This window comes from Epinephelus lanceolatus, chromosome 14 (genome assembly GCF_041903045.1).
Source record: "Epinephelus lanceolatus isolate andai-2023 chromosome 14, ASM4190304v1, whole genome shotgun sequence".
In the NCBI taxonomy this organism is placed as follows: domain Eukaryota; kingdom Metazoa; phylum Chordata; class Actinopteri; order Perciformes; family Serranidae; genus Epinephelus; species Epinephelus lanceolatus.
Genome location: NC_135747.1, coordinates 28,512,420 through 28,533,705, shown reverse-complemented (window position 1 = coordinate 28,533,705; position 21,286 = coordinate 28,512,420). Strand labels below are relative to the sequence as shown.

Here is a 21,286-nt window from a genome sequence, read left to right as displayed (position 1 = left end):
GTCAGTTCCCTGCGGGGCTGCGCCAGACTGATTGATTTTCAGGATGGTTTTCTTAAAGCAGAGATCGTTCTTTGTCATTGGAGGTTTGTTTCACTGAGGAGGAGGCTGACATTAATGTTTCACACATGCACCTTCAGACTAAAAATATTTAATGAAAAAGAAAACATACTTTTACAACACTTCTCTTTTCTACGTGGGAAGCATTTTCTCAGTAGCCATGAAGCATGTGACGCCGTATCACAACACCGTTATTCACACTCCGTCAGAGAGTTTGATTCATCTAAAAGGTAAAGAAAGCATCGATCAGTGTCTCAGTGAGATTAAACTTGAGCTCACTGCTCCTCCGTTGATGCAGTTTGGCCATGTTTGACATGTTGTTCTCCTCCTCGTGTCACATGATGGATGAATTAGTGAGACTGACTGTGCCGGAGTCTGTTCTTATTTGTCATGTCACTTTGTAAACTCAAATATAGATATGTTGATTTTCAGACCCCCTGTGGAGCCGACACTGTTGGCTTTCAGCTGAATATAACCGACCCGGTGTCGCTGATTGTACAGTCATGATTTCATTACTTCAGGTGTCTTTTATGTCTAGAGATGTTTCTGCCAGACAAATAAAACCTGGGAAAGGCAGATGAGGTTATAAGCAGCCTGTTAAATGTTCTGCCATTACTTTAACTATCACAATGCAATATTCTGACATCAATCACGGCTCCAGTTATTACTGTAACATGTTGCCACCTTGCACTGGCGCCTTGTTCTAAACTGGCGTGACAGCTGAATTTTAAAAACGTATTAAAAAAGCCTTGTTCCAATTACAACCAGTTAACCCATTATGAGCCTGAGAGCCGTCCAACAGCAGCAGATGAGGCTCTATCCCAGCTGACATTAATCGAGAGGCAGGGTACACCCTGGACAGGTCACCAGACTATCACAGGACTGACACATAGAGACAGACAACCATTCACACTCACATTCACACCTATGGACAATTTAGAGAATTAACCTGCATGTCTTTGGACTGTGGGAGGAAGCTGGAGCACCTGGAGAAAACCCACACTAAGGGCTCCCCCACCCTGCTAGTGAGGCCACAATGCCTCGCCAGTTCAAATCCCTGTCCGGACCAAATATGGAGTATGGACTGCTAGCTGGAGAGGTGCCAGTTCGCCTCCTGGGCACTACGGAGGTGCCTTTGAGCAAGGCACCAAGCCCCTACCTGCTCGGGCCCCTGTCCAAGGTTCAAAATCCTCTGGGGATTCATGAAGTATATATTCTTCTTCTTCTTCAGATAAGACTCTGTTTGATTTAGAAATGTGGCTGCTTATTTTTCACAGTTCTAATAATAATCATTTCCTGATATAACATTACAGTTTCTGTCTCCATGCACACAGAATGTGACGTCTAAAGGCAGAGCAGCAGCATGACAACAATGTAGGTGGATGAAATAACAAATAAACAACATTAAAATAGAACAAATTTGGTTAATGGTTTGGTTTAATGCTACTTGAAGATGTATGCCTTTATGAATTAAATTACTCTAATGGTGTATTTTTTTGTTTGTAGAAAGAGGACACAACCCCAGTGAAAATCAGTGCAGTGTGTGTTGCTTTTAACCTTTTATATCTCTGTCCTCAGGTCAGACCTGCTGGCAGCTCTGCAAGTGTCTTTTTTAATATGACCGCAGGGGGCACCATGTTAGGAATCTTGCACAACTACAGTGAAATCAACAACACAAATTACTCAAATTTACTACACAAAAATATCTAAAATCATGAGCCCAAATATGCAGAAAAAACATCAACAAAGAGGGACAGCAGGCCGAAGCTTCACCAGCAGACTGAAATTTACTCAAAAGTACCAAAAACTATGATCATAAAAATGACATGTGAGTTGAGTCAAAAACTTCCAAGTATCAAAAACCAATAAACTCTATAACACTGCCAGAAATGGCTACTCAAAACGAAGATAAATATTAAATTTTACATGGTAGAGGTCTTACCACTTTCCCTCATACAGTCTGTCCTTTTTGGGAATATGAATTTAACACTTGGAAACAATTTTTCAGAACAGTTTCCAAAACAACTGGTTCCTACCACAGAATCTTTCAGCTGAAGATTTTCTACAAAATTACAGCCACTAAAAAACAACTTAATACGTTACACACTGAATAATCATCATTATAACATTGTGTAATTATGGAGAGAAAGACCAGCTGCATTTGCTAACATTCATGTCCTGTTACTGCATGTCACTAACTCGGCTTCTTCTCTGGAGCCTTTGTGCTTCACTGTCTCACAGGTTCCCTCAAACTGCGGTGACGTGGTTATGCTGCTGCCGTGGTCCTGCCTGATGCCGACCAGTACTGCTATTATTAGTCACACTTCTACTTTTATAATATTCACATGATTATTATTGTCACATACACATACTATCATATATTAATATATATACTTATAACATATACCCTATGCTACCAAAATGCTATTGTTATTATATTATTATTACTACAATTAATGTTATTGTAGCTATTGTCAAATACTTTTTGTCTCTGTCTCTCTTTCTGTCTCATTGTGTCATATGGATTACTGTTCATTTATTATGTTGCTCTGTTCTGTACGACATCTATCGCATGTCTGTCCGTCCTGGAAGAGGGATCCCTCCTCAGTTGTTTTTCCCCCGTTAAAGGGTTTTTTGGGGGAGTTCTTCCTCACCTGCTGTGAGCCTCCAAAGGACAGAGGGATATTGTAAAGCTTGGTGTGTTTACATGCTGCTCAAGATTTGTTTATTACATCACTGTGGTATTTCTCATTGAGTGTCACTACTTTCTGTAGTATTAGTGGCGCCTCTATTTTTTAAAAAATACATGAATTACAAAAACATCATCTACTAATTCACCCTGTATATGCATGTCATTATGATGCTTTTTTTTTACTCATGTTTCAGCTATGTGATATTCGAGGTGATACTCTAGGCACTGCTGACCTTTTAGAAATATACATTTTTTGTAAATGTATTCCTGTGGTGTAATTTGATACTGGTTTTGCAGCGTGTTTCTGTATAGCTACATGTGTTATCACATGATCTGTTGGGCAACCACATATAGAGGTGTGTCTCCTTATCTTGTTCATGTCTGACGAAGGGCTGGTGATACTATTAAATTTCCAGAAGGAGCAGTTTCTGGTGTGCAAACCTGTTTTTGTATTTTTGGATGCTGTAAAGCCCACTGAGACAAATTGTGATTCGTGACAATGGGCTGTATAAATAAAACTGTATTGATTTGAGTTGACTTTTATATTGCCCAGTTGTTGCAGGTTCATGGACTAATATCCAAGGTTGGCTGGGGCCAGAAAAATGTATTTTGAATTTACACCTTTAAGCATTACGTTGGGCAGTCTGGATGAAAACAGTCCGCACATAATAAATACAATTACTTTATTAGGTAAAATATTTATATTTAAAGCTCGATAAAGAAAAAATCTGAATCTAAAGATCCTACAAAATACAGTGCAAAGTCACTTTCTTATGGAAATAATTATTGCTAAGTACAAACCATAGCAGCACAACACAACATGAAATGGGAGAGACTTTCCTTTAGAGAAGAGCAGGACTATATAGAAATCTAGCTATGATCTTTTTGTTATATGTATATTTCAGTTTCTAAATGTACCAGTACTATCAACCTAATTGTTTTAATTACTTTGCTGTTCTTTATTCCTCCAATTGCCCCCCCCTCCCATTTTTTGAGTTTATTATGTCATAATATCATGTTGTCCTGTATGCTATTTGTTTCATTTGCCTGTACTAAAAATAAATAAACAAATAAATACATTCAAAAATTAAATTATGTTAAATTAAGTTCAACAAAATAAAATGAAATTAAAAAAATCTTATTATGTTTAATTAAGTTCAACAAAATAAAATCAAATAAATTTAAAAAAGAAATTAAGTATAACAAAATAAAATGAAATAAATTTTAAAAAATAAATTATGTTAAATTAGGTTCAACAAAATAAAATGAAATTAAAAAAATCTTATTATGTTTAATTAAGTTCAACAAAATAAAATCAAATAAATTTAAAAAAGAAATTAAGTATAACAAAATAAAATGAAATAAATTTTAAAAAATAAATTATGTTAAATTAGGTTCAACAAAATAAAATGAAATTAAAAAAATCTTATTATGTTTAATTAAGTTCAACAAAATAAAATCAAATAAATTTAAAAAAGAAATTAAGTATAACAAAATAAAATGAAATAAATTTTAAAAAATAAATTATGTTAAATTAGGTTCAACAAAAAAAATGAAATAAATTTTAAAAATCTAATTATGTTAAATTAAGTTCAATAAAATGAAATAAATTAAAAAAAATCTAATTATGTTAAATTAAGTTCAACAAAATAAAATGAAATAAATTTTAAAAAATAAATTATGTTAAATTAAGTTCAACAAAATAAAATTAAATAAATTTTAAAAATCTAATTATGTTAAATTAAGTTCAATAAAATGAAATAAATTAAAAAAAAATCTAATTATGTTAAATTAAGTTCAACAAAATAAAATGAAATAAATTAAAAAAAAATCAAATTATGTTAAATGAAATAAAAAATATAATAAAATAAAATAAACACTATGAACTTCACAAAAGAATATTTGTTGAAGGGCATTTCATTGAATATTTTTGCAGCATGTTCCTGTTATTTCTCCCATCCCATGTTGTACTGACGATGTAGTTTATCCTGTTCACCACATGATGGCAGCCTCACATCACAAACACCAAACCAACCTAACCCAAAACCACAGCTCCAAAGCAGGAGGAACTCTGTGCTGCAGCCACTGAGAGAAACCCGATAATCTAAATGTCAGCCAACCTGTGAGTGGCACGGTGAAAGTGCCCGATGGTCACATTCATCTTCCAGAGATTTGTCACAATTCACAGCTGCATAGGTTTTGATGCAGTGCAGCCTTTTGGGAGGACAGCAGGGTGAGAAGAAGTAGACGGAGTGGGATCGATGCCCTTTGATTTCCTGTTGAAGCTGAGCCTGAGAATTAATGTAACAAAGTCGAGCTTTTCCAGCGCTGTTCAATAATTAATCAGCTCTATAACATTCATCTCATTCGTCAAGTCATTAAATCCCGCTGTCAAGCCAAATCTCTTTTCTTAAGAACTGAACGCCATGATGATGATGACACACTGAACCAATACCCTGACATAAGGATGTGTTTGTCCTCAGAGAAGATGCGCTCATGAATTACAATTCTTCATTTGACGACTTTCCTATATTCTCATCATAATAGTCAATGTTATGGAGTTAGTTTTCTTTCTTTATCATACAGTCAAACAGAAACGGGTTGAAAACACAACTTTCCACACTGCAATCAAAAATATAGATCTGAGAACAAAACAATCGACACTTGAAATGTTTTACTGCAAGAAAATTAAGTTGTAATTCAAAATTTATTAATGTCAATTAAATAACTTTTGTTTGCAATTCAATACGTTATGTTTGCAAATCCAAAAGACTTAAACAACAGCAACTCGTGACTTGACTGGGGCCTTCCCGTGAGCCAAATTAGAAACAGAAAGTTACAGACGTTTTCAATATGAGATGAGTTAAACACAAGAAGATGGGACACAAACAAACAAAGTTCATTTGTTGGTTAATAGTGCTACATGCTATCAAAGTACAATGCCAGCGTTACTTTGTTTTGTGGTTCAAGTCAGTTGCACTTGTTTTAACAAATAAAAACAAAATTTTAAGTTTCATATATCATTACTCATCATTACTATTTTTAAAATGGTATTTCATTTGGAGAGGAGCCCATTATGACTTGTTAAGTACTTAAAACTTATAGTTTAGGACTTGGAACTTGACTTTGGACTTGAGTGTAAAGACTTGAGACCTACTTGTGACTTCCAAAACAATGACTTGGTCCAACCTCTGCTCAACATCCAACTTGCCAATGAACAATGAGCGACTAGCTAACTGGGATTCGCTAAGGCCCGCCCCTTTATGATGGTCCATCAAGCTGTCGATTAAGCATGGAGCCCACACTGTCACTAACTGCACTCCCTGAAGAAATATTATCATATTTTTGGAGAAATGAAACAGTGATTCAAGAGAGAAGCAGACAGAGGGGTCTACAGTCTGTGTTTGAAGGATATATCCAGGATGTCAAACTGACTCAGCAGCAACAACAGGTTAAAAAGACAAAGACAGTTAGAAGCTAAAGCCGAACTATAGGCTACAGATCACAGTGTAAAAGTGAACCACCACATCACTGCTGATCACCACACAAGACAATGAATATAAAGGGAAACTTTGCTGATATTGAACCAGCTGTGTGGCATCGCAGTGTGTGCAGATGAACGGCGTTTGGCATCGCCCCCGTGCTGCTGCCAACACCTGGATCTCCGCCACTGGACGGGCGGAAGTCAAACACCGTTCATCTGCACACAATACAATGACACACAGCTGGTTCAATATCAGCAAAGTTTCCCTGCTTCCCTTCACTGGTTCCAGTACAGCAGGGTCGGTCTTTGTTTCACTGTTATAGTCATTACAAAGCAAAAGCAGCATGTGTATACATTCAGTAGGCTATATCATAAGTAGCTAGCTAGCTAACCCTACACTTTTCAGGGTTTGATTTTGGAACAGGGAAGAAACATATCTTTTTCCAACTTCTCCAGGTAACGAGTATCATTAATACACCCAGGCACAACATTTAGCTCCAAATTCACTAAACCAGCCTGAAAATGAAGGAAATCTGAAACGACTGCATTAGAGTCAACGGAGCCCAGCTGGGTTGTTGTTGGACCCTGGTCTGAGCCGGCCTGATGCTATGCTATGATTGGCCAGTCTGCGTCTGCGGGCAACTACTGGCTAACAAAATAATATGTATTTTTAACCCATTATCACAGATCATTAAACAAAAGCAGTTTAGACACTCCAGTTCAAACATATTATTCACATTTTCTGCCATCTCTACTCTTCCTCTATCCATCGACTTTGAAACTCATCTGTCATTTACTACAGTTGATTTTGCCAAGCTGCCACTCCAGTCGAGGCCGACTGATATAGAGATACCTTTGTCAGTGTAGGTCCCACCCACAAGATCCAGCTTAACACCAAGCAAAACCTTTGGATTTGTGTAACATACCTTTCTATTTTTTGACTGTAGTTTGGAAGGTTGTGCTCTCTACCCTTTTCTGTTTGATTGCATAATAAAGAAATGAGGTATGCATGATTAAAAACAGACAAAACAGTGATGCTAGTGTGGTGCTGAAGAGTCACATTCACTTCCTTTAGTTATGAGCATGTGCATGTGCATGTGCATATGGGTCACATTACTGGACCGAAACCAAAAACAAACACGGGGGGATGATGATACATCAGCAGAGATTTAGAAGCACCTGCCGAGTTTAAGACCAAGGTCTGGTGCCCAAAACTGAAGACTGCCTCTCTTTTCTTTGCTTCTTAAAATAAGAAATACCCCTCAGTCGAATGTTCTTCATCCTGCAGCACTAACATCGTAACCAGAAATAGCCCAAACACTTTAATATCCATCAGTAAGGCAAACAACATTCACTGGGAGGTGAACCTGAATGCATCTTTACTCTGTATTTCCGTGACTTTGCAGCAAACCTGTTTGCACCTACGCTACATAAATAAAGCTGACATCACAATGCTCAGATTTCCTTTGCAACAGAGGAACTTGCAGTGAGTGGAGGCGCCCGTGTTGAAAGACTGCAGCGTTGATGTTTTCACTGACACAGCACCACAAGTTAATCCCACTGTGACCACAGGGTCAAGTGCAGATGTAGATTTGCATCACTTGGCCGCATCTGATTTTCAGTAATAGTTGTTTGGTGTGCCTCTCTTTCTGGGACACCTTTATCTGGGCCAGCCAGTGTCTATAGAGCCATCAGTATAGAGACATATTATGCAAATATAGAGATATAATGCTCAAAGCCAAAGCACTTAATATTAAATCTTTTGTTTTCTTTAAGCAGCTGAAATCACAAGGAAATGCAAGGAAGCTATACGTGATGAGAAGGAGCCTGATTGGTTACCAGAGGGGGTTCTGCTTTTTTTTCAAGCGAGCCATCTGTCACTGAGTTCACACTCTCTCCACTTACCAAATAGCTGCCAAAGTCTCTAAACCAAGAGCACACACACATTCAAACGCAAAGACATATACCCTACTAGGCACACGCTCAAGCCTGATCACAATCAGCTTGACAAGTTAATCAGTAAATGTCATGAGAAAAAAACTGAGCAAGTGCAAATCATTGCAGGTGTAGGTGGATATCCATTGACCTTTAAAATGTAACTGGGCTCAAAGCTTTGTAGATCAAGCTAAATTAGTCTCAATGCATGATGTAGTTTCAGCACTAGTGTGGTAACCTGCTACCTGGGTCACTTGTGTTTATGCTGGAGTCGTTGGTGAGCTGCAGTAAACATCTTAACATGGATCTAAGTAATCTTGTTACACCTGTACTATTCCGGTAGAGCTACTCTATTTGCACTGTGGCTCTGCTCTGTAGTGCTTTTAAGCTGCTCCTGATGAAACTCTACGCATGCTGCATCACCTTCATAGTAAAAGACTTCATGGTAGACTTCACAGGATGACCTCTGACCTGAGGAGAGTGTGTGGAGTTTAACACTAGAGCAGCCAGTGTGTAGGACATAAGGGGATTTAGTGGAATCTATCAGTGTTCATTGTTCAGGGGGTTTTCACCAGGAGCTGAATATCCAGAAATCTATTTCTGAGGCGGCGATTTAAACCAGTGAAAACACTTTCATGTTCATGTTTCATGTTACAAATGAGTGTTTTTCCCACACTGCTCGTCTCAAATAGGCTTCTATCTAGTGGCCGACACAGAAACATGAATGGTCGCATCTGGAGCTAGGGCTGGGCGATATAACAACGGCAAGCAAGACATAAATTTAGACACCAACGTTTATATCAATAAAGGGTCAAGTTGTGTTACATAACACACACCAGTGTAAATCTCTTCTCTCTCACACTCTCTGCACAGCTCCGCCCCACTTACTCAGAAGTTCTCCATCAACACCGATATAGACACATCAGTCTATAGTTGCATGTGCTACGCTAAATCAGTCTGTGTGATTAATGAATTGACCACAGTAGCACACGCGCAGTACAGCACTGTGCTGCTAGTGTTGGATTACAGCACATCGCCGTTCTTCTCAGACAGATCTCTTCAAAAAATGCAGCGACGACACAGACGTTGTATATACAAGACAGATATAGCAGTCACAGACTGTTTTCATAAAAGTGTTTGTGACATCTTAAATGTGGCTTTGACTTGGAACTGAAAACATGTCGCCCATATCATAGAAAATACCAAGATATATATCATGTATCGCCAATAAGCCAGTAAATACAGAGACATGGATTTTTGTCCATATCGCCTTGCCCTATCTGGAGCCAGTGTTTGGTTTGGTCCTTCTGGGCTACAGTAGAATCATGGCGATGCAACATGGTGATCTCTGTAGCAGAGGTTTCGCTCCCTATGAAAATATAAATGTCAAGTTTTTAAAAAACACACTTTATTTTGAAGTACAGTAAATTTCCTGCACAGAGCTTTTATTTTGAAGTTTTGTTCTCTGCTGTAGATTGAGTGAATAACGGACAGCTACTTAACAGAGACAGCAAATGACTAAGGACTAAGGAGAAATCTGCACCCTGTGGCTGCAGCAGTTGGGAGCCACTGTTCGAAGGTAACAAGAACACAATGATTCTTATTTTCAGGCAATTATACACACCATTTCTGCTAATATATCTCCCTAAATACTACACACTGGACCTTTAATCTTGTTTGATTTTGTCTCCAGTTAAAATTAACAGCAAATTAAAGCGACAGTTCACCCCAAATCAACTCAAACTGTGTATATCTCACCTCTCTAGGCCCTTTATGGCTACAGAAAAGTTTTCTACTGGATGAAAAGTGGATCAGTGCAAACAGACTTTGATGGAGTCCGAAAGGTTTAAAACGTCTGAAAAAAACTGTCTGAAAATCCCTTCGCAGCATTAACCAAGTATCCTGTTTCTAGCAAAGCATTTCCCCTGAAGGGAATAGTTGTGTGCATGCTTGCACAACTAATTCACTGGAGGATAACATGCAAATGCTTCATCATTCAGCAATAGCAAAAATAGTTTTATTAGGATGAAGATACTAAGGCCTGACTGATTTATCGGCCGGCCGATTTAATCGGCCAATTATAGCCATTAGAGAATAAGGCAAAAGTTGGCTGATTGACGCAGATGTTAACACTTATATTTTCATCACTAATAAAATGCAGGGAATATGGTGTTTTACTTAGAAATGATGTCCTTGTGTTACTTTTTGCACTATAACCTACCTCTGTTAAATTGGCAATAATAAGAGGAACTCTGGTACTGTGAACATACAGTACAGGCCAAAAGTTTGGACACACCTTCTCATTCAATGCGTTTTCTTTATTTTCATGACTATTTACATTGTAGATTCTCACTGAAGGCATCAAAACTATGAATGAACACATGTGGAGTTATGTACTTAACAAAAAAAGGTGAAATAACTGAAAACATGTTTTATATTCTAGTTTCTTCAAAATAGCCACCCTTTGCTCTGATTACTGCTTTGCACACTCTTGGCATTCTCTCCATGAGCTTCAAGAGGTAGTCACCTGAAATGGTTTCCACTTCACAGGTGTGCCTTATCAGGGTTAATTAGTGGAATTTCTTGCTTTATCAATGGGGTTGGGACCATCAGTTGTGTTGTGCACAAGTCAGGTTAATACACAGCCGACAGCCCTATTGGACAACTGTTAAAATTCATATTATGGCAAGAACCAATCAGCTAACTAAAGAAAAACGAGTGGCCATCATTACTTTAAGAAATGAAGGTCAGTCAGTCCGGAAAATTGCAAAAACTTTAAATGTGTCCCCAAGTGGAGTCGCAAAAACCATCAAGCGCTACAACGAAACTGGCACACATGAGGACCGACCCAGGAAAGGAAGACCAAGAGTCACCTCTGCTTCTGAGGATAAGTTCATCCGAGTCACCAGCCTCAGAAATCGCAAGTTAACAGCAGCTCAGATCAGAGACCAGATGAATGCCACACAGAGTTCTAGCAGCAGACCCATCTCTAGAACAACTGTTAAGAGGAGACTGCGCCAATCAGGCCTTCATGGTCAAATAGCTGCTAGGAAACCACTGCTAAGGAGAGGCAACAAGCAGAAGAGATTTGTTTGGGCCAAGAAACACAAGGAATGGACATTAGACCAGTGGAAATCTGTGCTTTGGTCTGATGAGTCCAAATTTGAGATCTTTGGTTCCAACCGCCGTGTCTTTGTGAGACGCAGAAAAGGTGAACGGATGGATTCCACATGCCTGGTTCCCACTGTGAAGCATGGAGGAGGAGGTGTGATGGTGTGGGGGTGTTTTGCTGGTGACACTGTTGGGGATTTATTCAAAATTGAAGGCACACTGAACCAGCATGGCTACCACAGCATCCTGCAGCGACATGCCATCCCATCCGGTTTGCGTTTAGTTGGACGATCATTTATTTTTCAACAGGACAATGACCCCAAACACACCTCCAGGCTGTGTAAGGGCTATTTGACCAAGAAGGAGAGTGATGGAGTGCTGCGGCAGATGACCTGGCCTCCACAGTCACCGGACCTGAACCCAATCCAGATGGTTTGGGGTGAGCTGGACCGCAGAGTGAAGGCAAAGGGGCCAACAAGTGCTAAACACCACTGGGAACTCCTTCAAGACTGTTGGAAAACCATTTCAGGTGACTACCTCTTGAAGCTCATGGAGAGAATGCCAAGAGTGTGCAAAGCAGTAATCAGAGCAAAGGGTGGCTATTTTGAAGAAACTAGAATATAAAACATGTTTTCAGTTATTTCACCTTTTTTTGTTAAGTACATAACTCCACATGTGTTCATTCATAGTTTTGATGCCTTCAGTGAGAATCTACAATGTAAATAGTCATGAAAATAAAGAAAACGCATTGAATGAGAAGGTGTGTCCAAACTTTTGGCCTGTACTGTATGTCATGAATGATTCGCTGGGACTTTTTCCATTAGACTTCATGCCTTTATCTGTACTCCGACTTTTCCACCTCACCAAGCATAAAAGCTGCAATATTACAACTTTTTAAACGTATTTAAAGCATTTCCACTCTTTCCACTTTTTTTTATGTGCAAATTCAGTATGGACATAAAACAGGATGAACACATTCATGACAGGAGGACTTATATTTTAAATAAGGCTCAACAGATGTTTGTTTGTTCTGTCCAACACTTTGAGACCGCAGGGTGTTATGAACATTGCAGGCTCTTGGTAAACAGCATATTTAAAAATCCTGGTCTTTGAGCGTGTCGTCTCTTATCTTCCCTGCTCTGGATTATTACATTTTTGTTTTTTTAATACGAATGCATCTATAAAATGTTTTGGCACTGATACAAAAACAATATTTTTCATAGCTTTGCTTTGAGGAATATTTAACATGCCTTTTCTACAAAGCCCCTTTTTTTTTAAATTAACACCAGAAGCCAGAAATGTAAAATTAAAATGTTGTCATAACACAATTAGGACTTTAGCCTACACATATTGGGAAAATCATGATTTTAATAATATGTTCTGATCAAAGGACAAGGGAAGAAGAGTACAAAGTGGAGCAAGCATCAGATGTCAGATACTTTAAGTTGGTACCAAAAAGGTGTACAGGTTTGGTAGCAGCCCTGCAGCCTCTTGTTACCCTTAATCAAATAATTTTTTCTTTCTACTCACCGATCTCTTTGCCCAGTCCTGAGCGCAGGATAGATCCAGCCGAGGCGACCACCGCACAGGTCTTGTAGCTGCTCTGGTCCTGCCGCCTTGGCAGTTGCTCCAGGGGAGTAGAAGGCACAAAACTAGTCCACCCAAGTGAGGAGAAGGGCTCCTCCGACCCGTCCACTGTCCTGGGCCGGGCCAGGGCTTTCATATGACACAGCACGTCTTTAGCACTCTGGTTGGTCCTACGCTGCCCGTTGTAGGAGACACGGAATTTGTTGGAATTAATGTAGTCTTTCGCGGCGCGCTGCAAATGAGGACTCAGCATGTTGCCGGACACGCGACCCCGCCACAGCCGCTGCAACATAGAGGCCGACTTGGAGAAGTAATATTCCTCCAGATTAGCAGAGTCATCACCGACCCTCCTGCCGGATGTAGTCCTCATTCTGTGTCCTTGCTCATTTTCTTCATTGTCCTTCTCATCTTCTTCCTCCTCCTCCTCCTCCCCACCGTGTTGAGAAGTCCTCTCCCGACTCTGGACTGAAGGGTCCGAGTGAGATCCCACGTTTTCTGTACCAAAGGAAGACCAGGCAGCCAGGCTCTGTGGGTCCAGGCTGTCCTGGTGGCTGGTCTCCCGGCTAACATAAATGGCGTCAGGAGCGCTGCTGGGACTGTGGCTCACCTCCAGGCTGAGCCCCGGGGTCGTGGAGGTGGCAGACGGCTCTGGCTCATCTCCAGGGTAGGTTGTAGTTAAGGTGGAAGCCAGTTCAGGTCGGGAGCCCAGGTCTGCATGCTGCTGATGGGACGCCTGTATCGAGGTCAGACGACGAGTGTCAGGGTGCTCGAAGAGTAAAGAGCCGACAGAGGTCAGGGGCTCATTCACACGAGCATCCAGGAAGTAAGAGAAGAGGGCGAGGAAGAGGAGAACCCAGGCCAGCATTCCAACCAGCACCAGCCTCCGCCAGTGCCTCATACTGGATTTCATTACCTTGCACTCACATACACCCCTGTGCAGTTGGCCCACCAACAAAAAAGCCCAGGACTTGGCCCAGAGGTCAGCTGGAGGGCCTGTAAAAGAAGAAGGCTCAGGATGAAACCACTCAGGGGGAGACTGGGAAAATGTGGACAGGTACAGCAGAAGTTTGAGACACTCACCTCAACTGATGTTTCTATTTCGTCATGACCGTGAGTCCTCCAGGATGTAACAGGACCCTGAGAAGAGGAGTGGTACAAATTAGTGGAGTCAAGAGTGCACATGCATACATGAGGCTGTGAGTGCATAAAAAAAAACACTGTTCACACAGACACACCACAGGAACACACCTCCTGCAGTGTACTAAGCTGCTCTCCACTCTTACAAAAAGGACATTTAATTTTCGAGCATCTATTAACTGCACTCAAACACACACCTTCCCTCATTAAATCTTCAGCATTTACGTCACAACAAGAACGAAACCCTGCTGACACTGGTCCTCTCAGACAACAAAGAATCAACATTTTAATTAGGGCTGAAGATTGAATTCAAATTGCAATATGGCCTTCTGCAATTTTCAAATCACAGAGGCAAAATATTTTTTAACATTTTTAATTTAATATTGTTGTGGTGCACAGATGTTCTAGCGTAAGAAAACAATTTTGTTTGGTACAGATCCCCACAAAAATCATCGCCCCTCATCTTTTTAATATGTTTTGAAAGAATAATGTACAAATGACCCCCCCCCCCCCCCCCCCCCAATATTGCAAAACACATTACAAATCATTCAGCCCCTTTGAGCTACATGTCTTACATAAAAAGTGCTCTACAAATAAAGTTTATCATTATTATTACGATCAAAATGTGATTCATTTATAAGAATAAAATAAAATACATTTTTATTGTCCACATGGGTGGAAATTTGTCTTTGTCTCACCAAACACAAAAGACAACATTGTAAAAAGCAGACAAATAGTAAAACAAACATATAAAGTCATTACAAACACTAAACACATTAAATCAGTACATTGTCTGTCTGTGGTTTAAAACTCATCAGTAAGTTTGTTGAGTTAAAGATACTGATGGCACTTGGGATGACGGACTTCGTAAATACATCTTTGGTTGCCAGAGGGACTCTATAGCGCCTCCTGGAGCTCAAGAGCTCAAACTGGCTAAAGAGAGGGTGGGAGCTATCTGCCAAGACACACCTCGATTTCTTCCTCGTCCTTTCTGTTAACAGTGGGGTCAAGGGCTTTTGTGGCCTGCCAACTATTTTACCTGCCATTGTCATAATCCTTGAGAGTTTACTCTTGGATGTACAGTTAAGGAGACCGAACCAGGCAGGAAGGTGAAACTTAAAAACACTCTCGACCACAGTTTCATACACTAATTGTAAAATCTGTTGACTACCACCGAGGCCACTGAGTTCCCTAAGAAGATAAAATCGTTGTGAGCATCTCTTGAAAATATATTCAATATTTCCAGAGAAGCTCACATGGGAGTCCAGAGCCGTACCGAGGTATTTTAACTTTTCCACAGTTTCAACACGTTGGCCATCGGGTGAAACTGGCTCTGTCTTTAGATCTTGTTTCGTGCAAATAGTCTTGGCCACATTCATTTCAAAAGCCCCTTTTACACTGCCAGATTTTCAGCGAATGTTGGGCCATTTTGCTGGCAAGCTGCGAGCATTTAGACACACAGAGCCAGATTGGCGAGTTGATCCGAGGTCCCCAATTTTCCGCCTCGTAGGGTAGACATATTGGCGGAACCTTTTTGTTTTAAAAAGAACGAGGAGCTGTTGATGATGCCGCACGTGCGACCCACTGGCGGTGGACTAACAGGAAACAGCTGATAGCAGGAATTAGCGAGCAGCTAGTAGCAAGAGGGAAACGCAAACCTGACAGACACTGTAAAGATGAGCAACTGGGGAGACAAGGAATTGTGCGCCCTCCTTGTCCTCGCAAACGAAGAGGCCATTAACCGTCAAATGACAAGAGCGGTGAAGAACGGGCCAACTTACGAGAGAATCGCCGAAGGACTGACTAGCCGCAGCTTCCCTCCCACGTCACTGTTTACGTCACACACTGAGCTACACGTTTTGTTACTTGCTCACGCCCCCCATTGCCCCGAAAAAGGCGCATTCTGTATGAACAAAAGTAGGTAGGCTGCATTTTGCTGCACTCCCCGATTTTGTTTTTATACTGCCAATGCTGAAAAAAGACTGATTGAGCTTTCCTGCAAATTTGCACAATTCCTATTTATGTTGCTGATGCGACACCATGTTTGAAGGGCTTCAGTGTGGGCCAGGACGACAGCTTTACCTGATGGGCCTGAACCCCAAATTAAAAAACAAATATACTTCATGGAACTTAGTCTTCAAGTTGACTGGCAGTGTAGAGTTTCCAGCTGAAACTGATCAACTGTTGATTGTGACCGCGTGTGAAAACTCAGAACTGAAACTCTCACAAACACTACCTGTAACACTTTACTGTCACACCCCCCCTTATTTAGCATTCATAGACACTATAAAAACTTTTAAAGTGCTTTGTGATACACTATAATGTGGCTGTAAGCAAATAGGGACACTTTTAAGTTAAACCATTAAAACTTCTCCTGTGAAGACAGACTTTATATCATAACTGTTTTACTGTATTGTTATGAGTTAACGGTTATTACAATCACCCCACTCATTAAATCATGTGTTTAATGATGGCCTTTGCTGTGTGGCGTTGCGCCAGTGCACAGTTTCCCTGAGGCTTAACAAGGCAAAAATTTATTTCATGATAATTTCGGAGACTAGGGCTGCAACTAACAATTCATTTCATTACTGATTAACCACGTTGCTTATTTTTACAATGACACAGTGAAAAAAGTCCCTCACAATTTCTAAATGACCAAGTTGATGTCTTTAAATAACTCGAGCTGTCAAACCAAACAGTCCAAAACCCCAAAATAAAAAATTTACAGTGACATATGACAGAAAAAAAGCAGCAAATCCTCACATTCTTCTTGAAATTCAGCTCAAATCAATTTTATCTATATGGCCTAATGTCACGAATCACAATAAGCTTCAGAGGGCTTTAGAACATATGAGACCCTCTGTCTTCAGACCCTTGCAGGAGATAAGGAGAAACTTGTCCCAAAAAATTCTTTAACAAGGAAAGCAATGGACAAACTTAGGGAAGAACAACTGAGGAGGGATCCCTCCCCCAGGACAGACAGACGTGGAATAGATGTCGTGTGTACAGAACAGGCTAACATGGTTGAATAACGGTATAGACAATCCATATGACAAAATGATTCATAGAGGAACACAGAGTGAGATGCATAGAATCTAGAGCTGTCAAAATAATGCGTTCATTTTGATCAATTAATCACAGAAAAACTAAAAAAAAATTAACGCTGATTCATCACATTCCGTGGTGCCCTCTGACCGGGTGCCTCATTGAAGGCCTCAGTGACTTTGGCACAAGATGGAGGCAGATAACAAGATGGAGCATTTAAAAAACACCCAGATGGAACTGTTCATAGGAGCCTTGTTTTCTGCAGTAAGACGTTTCTTAACATCGGAGTACATCAAGCCTTAATGCAACGCATTTAGTGGCAAACCCAGATGTCTGAGCTAGCACAGCCTCTGATGCTAGCGCTAGCAGCCAGTCTCGTCAGGTCACACTCGACCAGGCGTTGAGACACAAACTGAGTAAGTCTACCTTTAACTGACTAACTCACCCCCTTGAAAAATGGATTGCAGTGGACTGCAGACCAGTTTGGGTGGTAGAGGACAGGGGGACAATAGTGTCCAAAATCCAGCAGCTTTACTATGACACATCTGCCAAAATTCATTTGAATTACATTTTTTTACAGCAAAAGTTGATGTATGCAATTAATTTAGATTTATTAATCACAGAGCATGTAATTAATTAGATTAATTTCTTTAATCCCTTGACAGCCCTAATTGAAACAACAACTATGACAATACTAGCATAAATATGACTAATATTTGTGGTATATTCATTCATTCATTTATTCATTCAGTCGTGGAGAGCTGGAGCCTATCCCAGCTGACATTGGGTGAGAGGCAGGGTACACCCGGGACAGGTTGCCAGGCTATCACAGGGCTGACACATAGAGACAGACAACCATTCACACTCACATTCACACCTACAGGCAATTTAGAGTCACCAGTTAACCTGCATGTCTTTGGACTGTGGGAGGAAGCTGGAATACCTGGAGAAAACCCACACTGACACAGGAAGAACATGCAAACTCTGCACAGAAGGTGGTATATGATTAGATGAGGAATTGCTGACTGTTTTTGATTTTGGCTTCCCGTTAGCTGTCACAATTTTAAAAACCACTGTTCAGGTGCTCCTCTGAAACACACTGTGATTACAGTATGACACTATTTCAAATACCTGGACTTCTTCAACATGTGCATCAACATGACACCTCTGCTGATTCCACTGGAAAACCTCACACTGATTAAAAATAAGACTATCATTATCAGCCTGACTTCCTCTGATACTCAGGTGTACAACACGATAGATTCACCAATGGTTTACAGAGTGAAATACACAGCAATAAAGGTGATTAAAGGAAGCATTAAATTGCCTCACATCAGAGGAACTACAATCCTCTCAACCACACGTAATTATGAGTTTTGGTGTCTTAATGTGGGAGCGTTTCTCCTGAGAGAGTGGCAGGGTGAGGCAGGAGAAGAAGGAAAAAATGCTCCTGTGTGTGTTAAGCCTCCTCTAGTCCTAATTACAGCTTCCTGTCTCTGTAGGTAGGTCCTGCAGAGTGCACCAGAAGTGATCTCAGGAGCCCCTGTGGTCCCCCCTCCCCGTATATACCCACACATCCAGGCTTCCCGCCCTGCAGCCACACAGGAGGCCAAAGCTCATCCACTGACCCTGGTCAAGCTGGGGGAAACCAGCAGGGAGCAACTGGGCCAGAGGGAGAGGAGACGGTATGGAAGAAAGAAAATAACTGCACTGCGATCACTCAGACAAACACACATCTGCACACACTGACACACACACGACAACCTGATTACTTTCTGAAAACTTGCAGCATGTTCTGCCGAAGGCTTGAAAGCAACTGACAGGTGGGGTAGGTGTCAGTCAGTAATCCCCTGTGTAGCAGTTTCAACATGTCTACCAGGCTGGGGTCAAAGGTTACTCAGTGGAAAATATGCCATTTAACACCTGGAAATAACAACAGCTGGCCTGACGCGTGCGCACACACACACACACACACACTATAAAACAAAGAAAGAAAGACAAAAAACAAGCAGGAAAACACACAGCTGCCCAATGACAAGGTTGTCAACAAACAAATGGCATCTATATGCACCACTGCTCAACAGAAGCCCTGAGGCAGGTCGTGCATGCATGCGGGTGCGCAGCTAGTTTGCCTCACCTGGCAGCAATCAGGATGTGTGCTTCAGTAACTGCGGTGAAACAACATAAATGCGTGGCACAGATGGAGAGGCGGGGGTGGAGGACAGAGCTAGTCTTGTGAGTGCTACACAAAGAAACAGTACAAAACGGGAAACATTGAAACGAGCCACTGCCAGACAGCAAAGGACGACTAAATGACTTAGTGGGAGTTAGCAGGGGATGGCGATGAACAAAGGAGCCTGATAGAATATAAAGCAAAGATCTCGTAGAGAGCAAAACTCCAATCCAGTATGTTAGAGAGGAAGCTTTTGAAATAGGGAAGAGGAGATTGGTTAAATGTTTGCAGGTCATTTGCCCTCAGGAGGATAATTATGTGGTTTACGACCTGCGTGAGAGGAAAAGGGAGGAAAAGTGAGCAAATGAGCGGAGAACAGAGAGGAGACATGTCGGGTCATAGCTGAATCTGCCTTTTTCTAATTTATTGATGAGTTCTTTACGCTGGAAAAATGTAAAAAATGGAAGAATAAAAGAAATAACTTAACAGAACCCAAGGTCACATCTTCAGTTATCTTGTTTTGTCCAGCAAAACCAAAAGATGATCAGAAACAAAGAAAGGAAGCACATTTTTTGCATTTCTTTTAGAAGTATACATTGATCGTTGATCATTGAATCGATATATTAATTCAATGCTCAACGATCCAGTATCATCGATGCAAAATAAAAATCTATTATCGTCATCTTTGGGATACGTTTTTATTTTGAAAGTCTGTATTACTGTCAAACAGCGGCAGGCAGATGGCAAGCAGCCAACAGAAAGACATGGATGATATTGTTATTGACTCAGGAATAAATCAGCAGTGTGGAAATATTTTAGACAATGGAGAAAATACAGGACAACAGACAGCGCATATGTCTTATGTAAACAACGCCGTTAGCAAGATAAAGTATGTGCCTGCACGGGCACCTCCCTCTGCCGACTCACTATAGTAAAATTATCTGCTCTGTTTCAACAATGTTGAAATTCAAGCGAGCTGTTCTGTCAGGAGATGGAGTGACTTTAACCAATTGTGAGTACAAAATAATTACATCATGTGTAATCTGTTAAGCTATAAGTAGTCTCGCTCACCAGACCTTTCTCAAGAAAAGAAAGGTCTGGCTGCGCCGACTCTCAGTTTGAGATTGGAGGAAAAAACGCCCCGGCTGCTTGTATTTCTTTCAACCAATCACAATCGTTCTGGCCGTTGCCACAGCAATGGTGCGCTTGCAAAAATATTGCCGGGGGAAAACAGATTTTGGTGTAACACGCCCACAAAAATATCACCTACAGGACGCAAACCATGGCAGAAAAATGGCTACATCCCCGCAAGATCAAACACCGCAAAAGTTAGTAAAGGACGTGTTTAAAACGGTTGAAAACTGCTACACAACCGAAGGTGGTAGGGCAGGACTTCAGCGGGTGGCTCGTTCCGCCCAATGAGAGGTTGATCTCTGCAGCAAACTTCTGCCCACTCAGACTAAGCTATAAGTAGAGGAAAAAAAGTCCGCTAGCGGCTAGGCTAATTTATGCTATGTAAACATGCTAAAGCTAATAATGAGTGACTATCAGAAAGCATTTTTTGTGCCCATTAACCCTGACAGTTATTACTGAGATGAGTTTAACAATTTTGTTAAACAATGTTGTGTCTACATCTGTGTTTAAAATAAAATCTGCGTTTTATGGCTGTTGGGAAAAGTTTATCTCCATCATTTATGTGTTGTTTTTATCTTTTATGGCCAAAAGCAGAAAAGAAAGAGGTGGCTGCCTCTTCTGTAAAAGACTGTGTTTTCTGGGCAGATAATATCGTCTCATATCAATCGTAGGCCCCTAAATCACATTAAAAAGAAATCGTATGGTAACAGAATTTATAATATTTGCAAATATATAGTTGTTCAAGGAATCGATACAATATCGTATCGTGATGAAACTGGTGATTTACACCACTAATTTTGTTGACGATCATTACAGTCAGTTAAAAACAAATTTTGTCTGGGGCGTCGGTAGCTTAATGGATAGTGCCGGCACCCCATGTATAGAGGTGATGCCTCGCTGCAGCGGTCGTGAGTTCAACTCTGGCTTGCAA

The 21,286-nt window shown here is 40.6% G+C and overlaps 1 protein-coding gene across 1 annotated transcript in view; it reads right to left on the bottom strand.

Moving 5' to 3' along the window:
• Positions 1–21,286, bottom strand: part of LOC117251267 (beta-galactoside alpha-2,6-sialyltransferase 2-like) — a 77,633-nt gene that overhangs the window by 29,057 nt on the left and 27,290 nt on the right. Inside the window, exons 2-3 of the mRNA XM_033617423.2 lie at positions 13,947–14,003; positions 12,810–13,859 (exon numbers count right to left, since the gene is read on the bottom strand). Of these exons, the coding sequence (XP_033473314.1) occupies positions 12,810–13,776 (967 nt within the window). The 5' untranslated portion in view covers positions 13,777–13,859; positions 13,947–14,003. The remainder of the gene's footprint in view (positions 1–12,809; positions 13,860–13,946; positions 14,004–21,286) is intronic.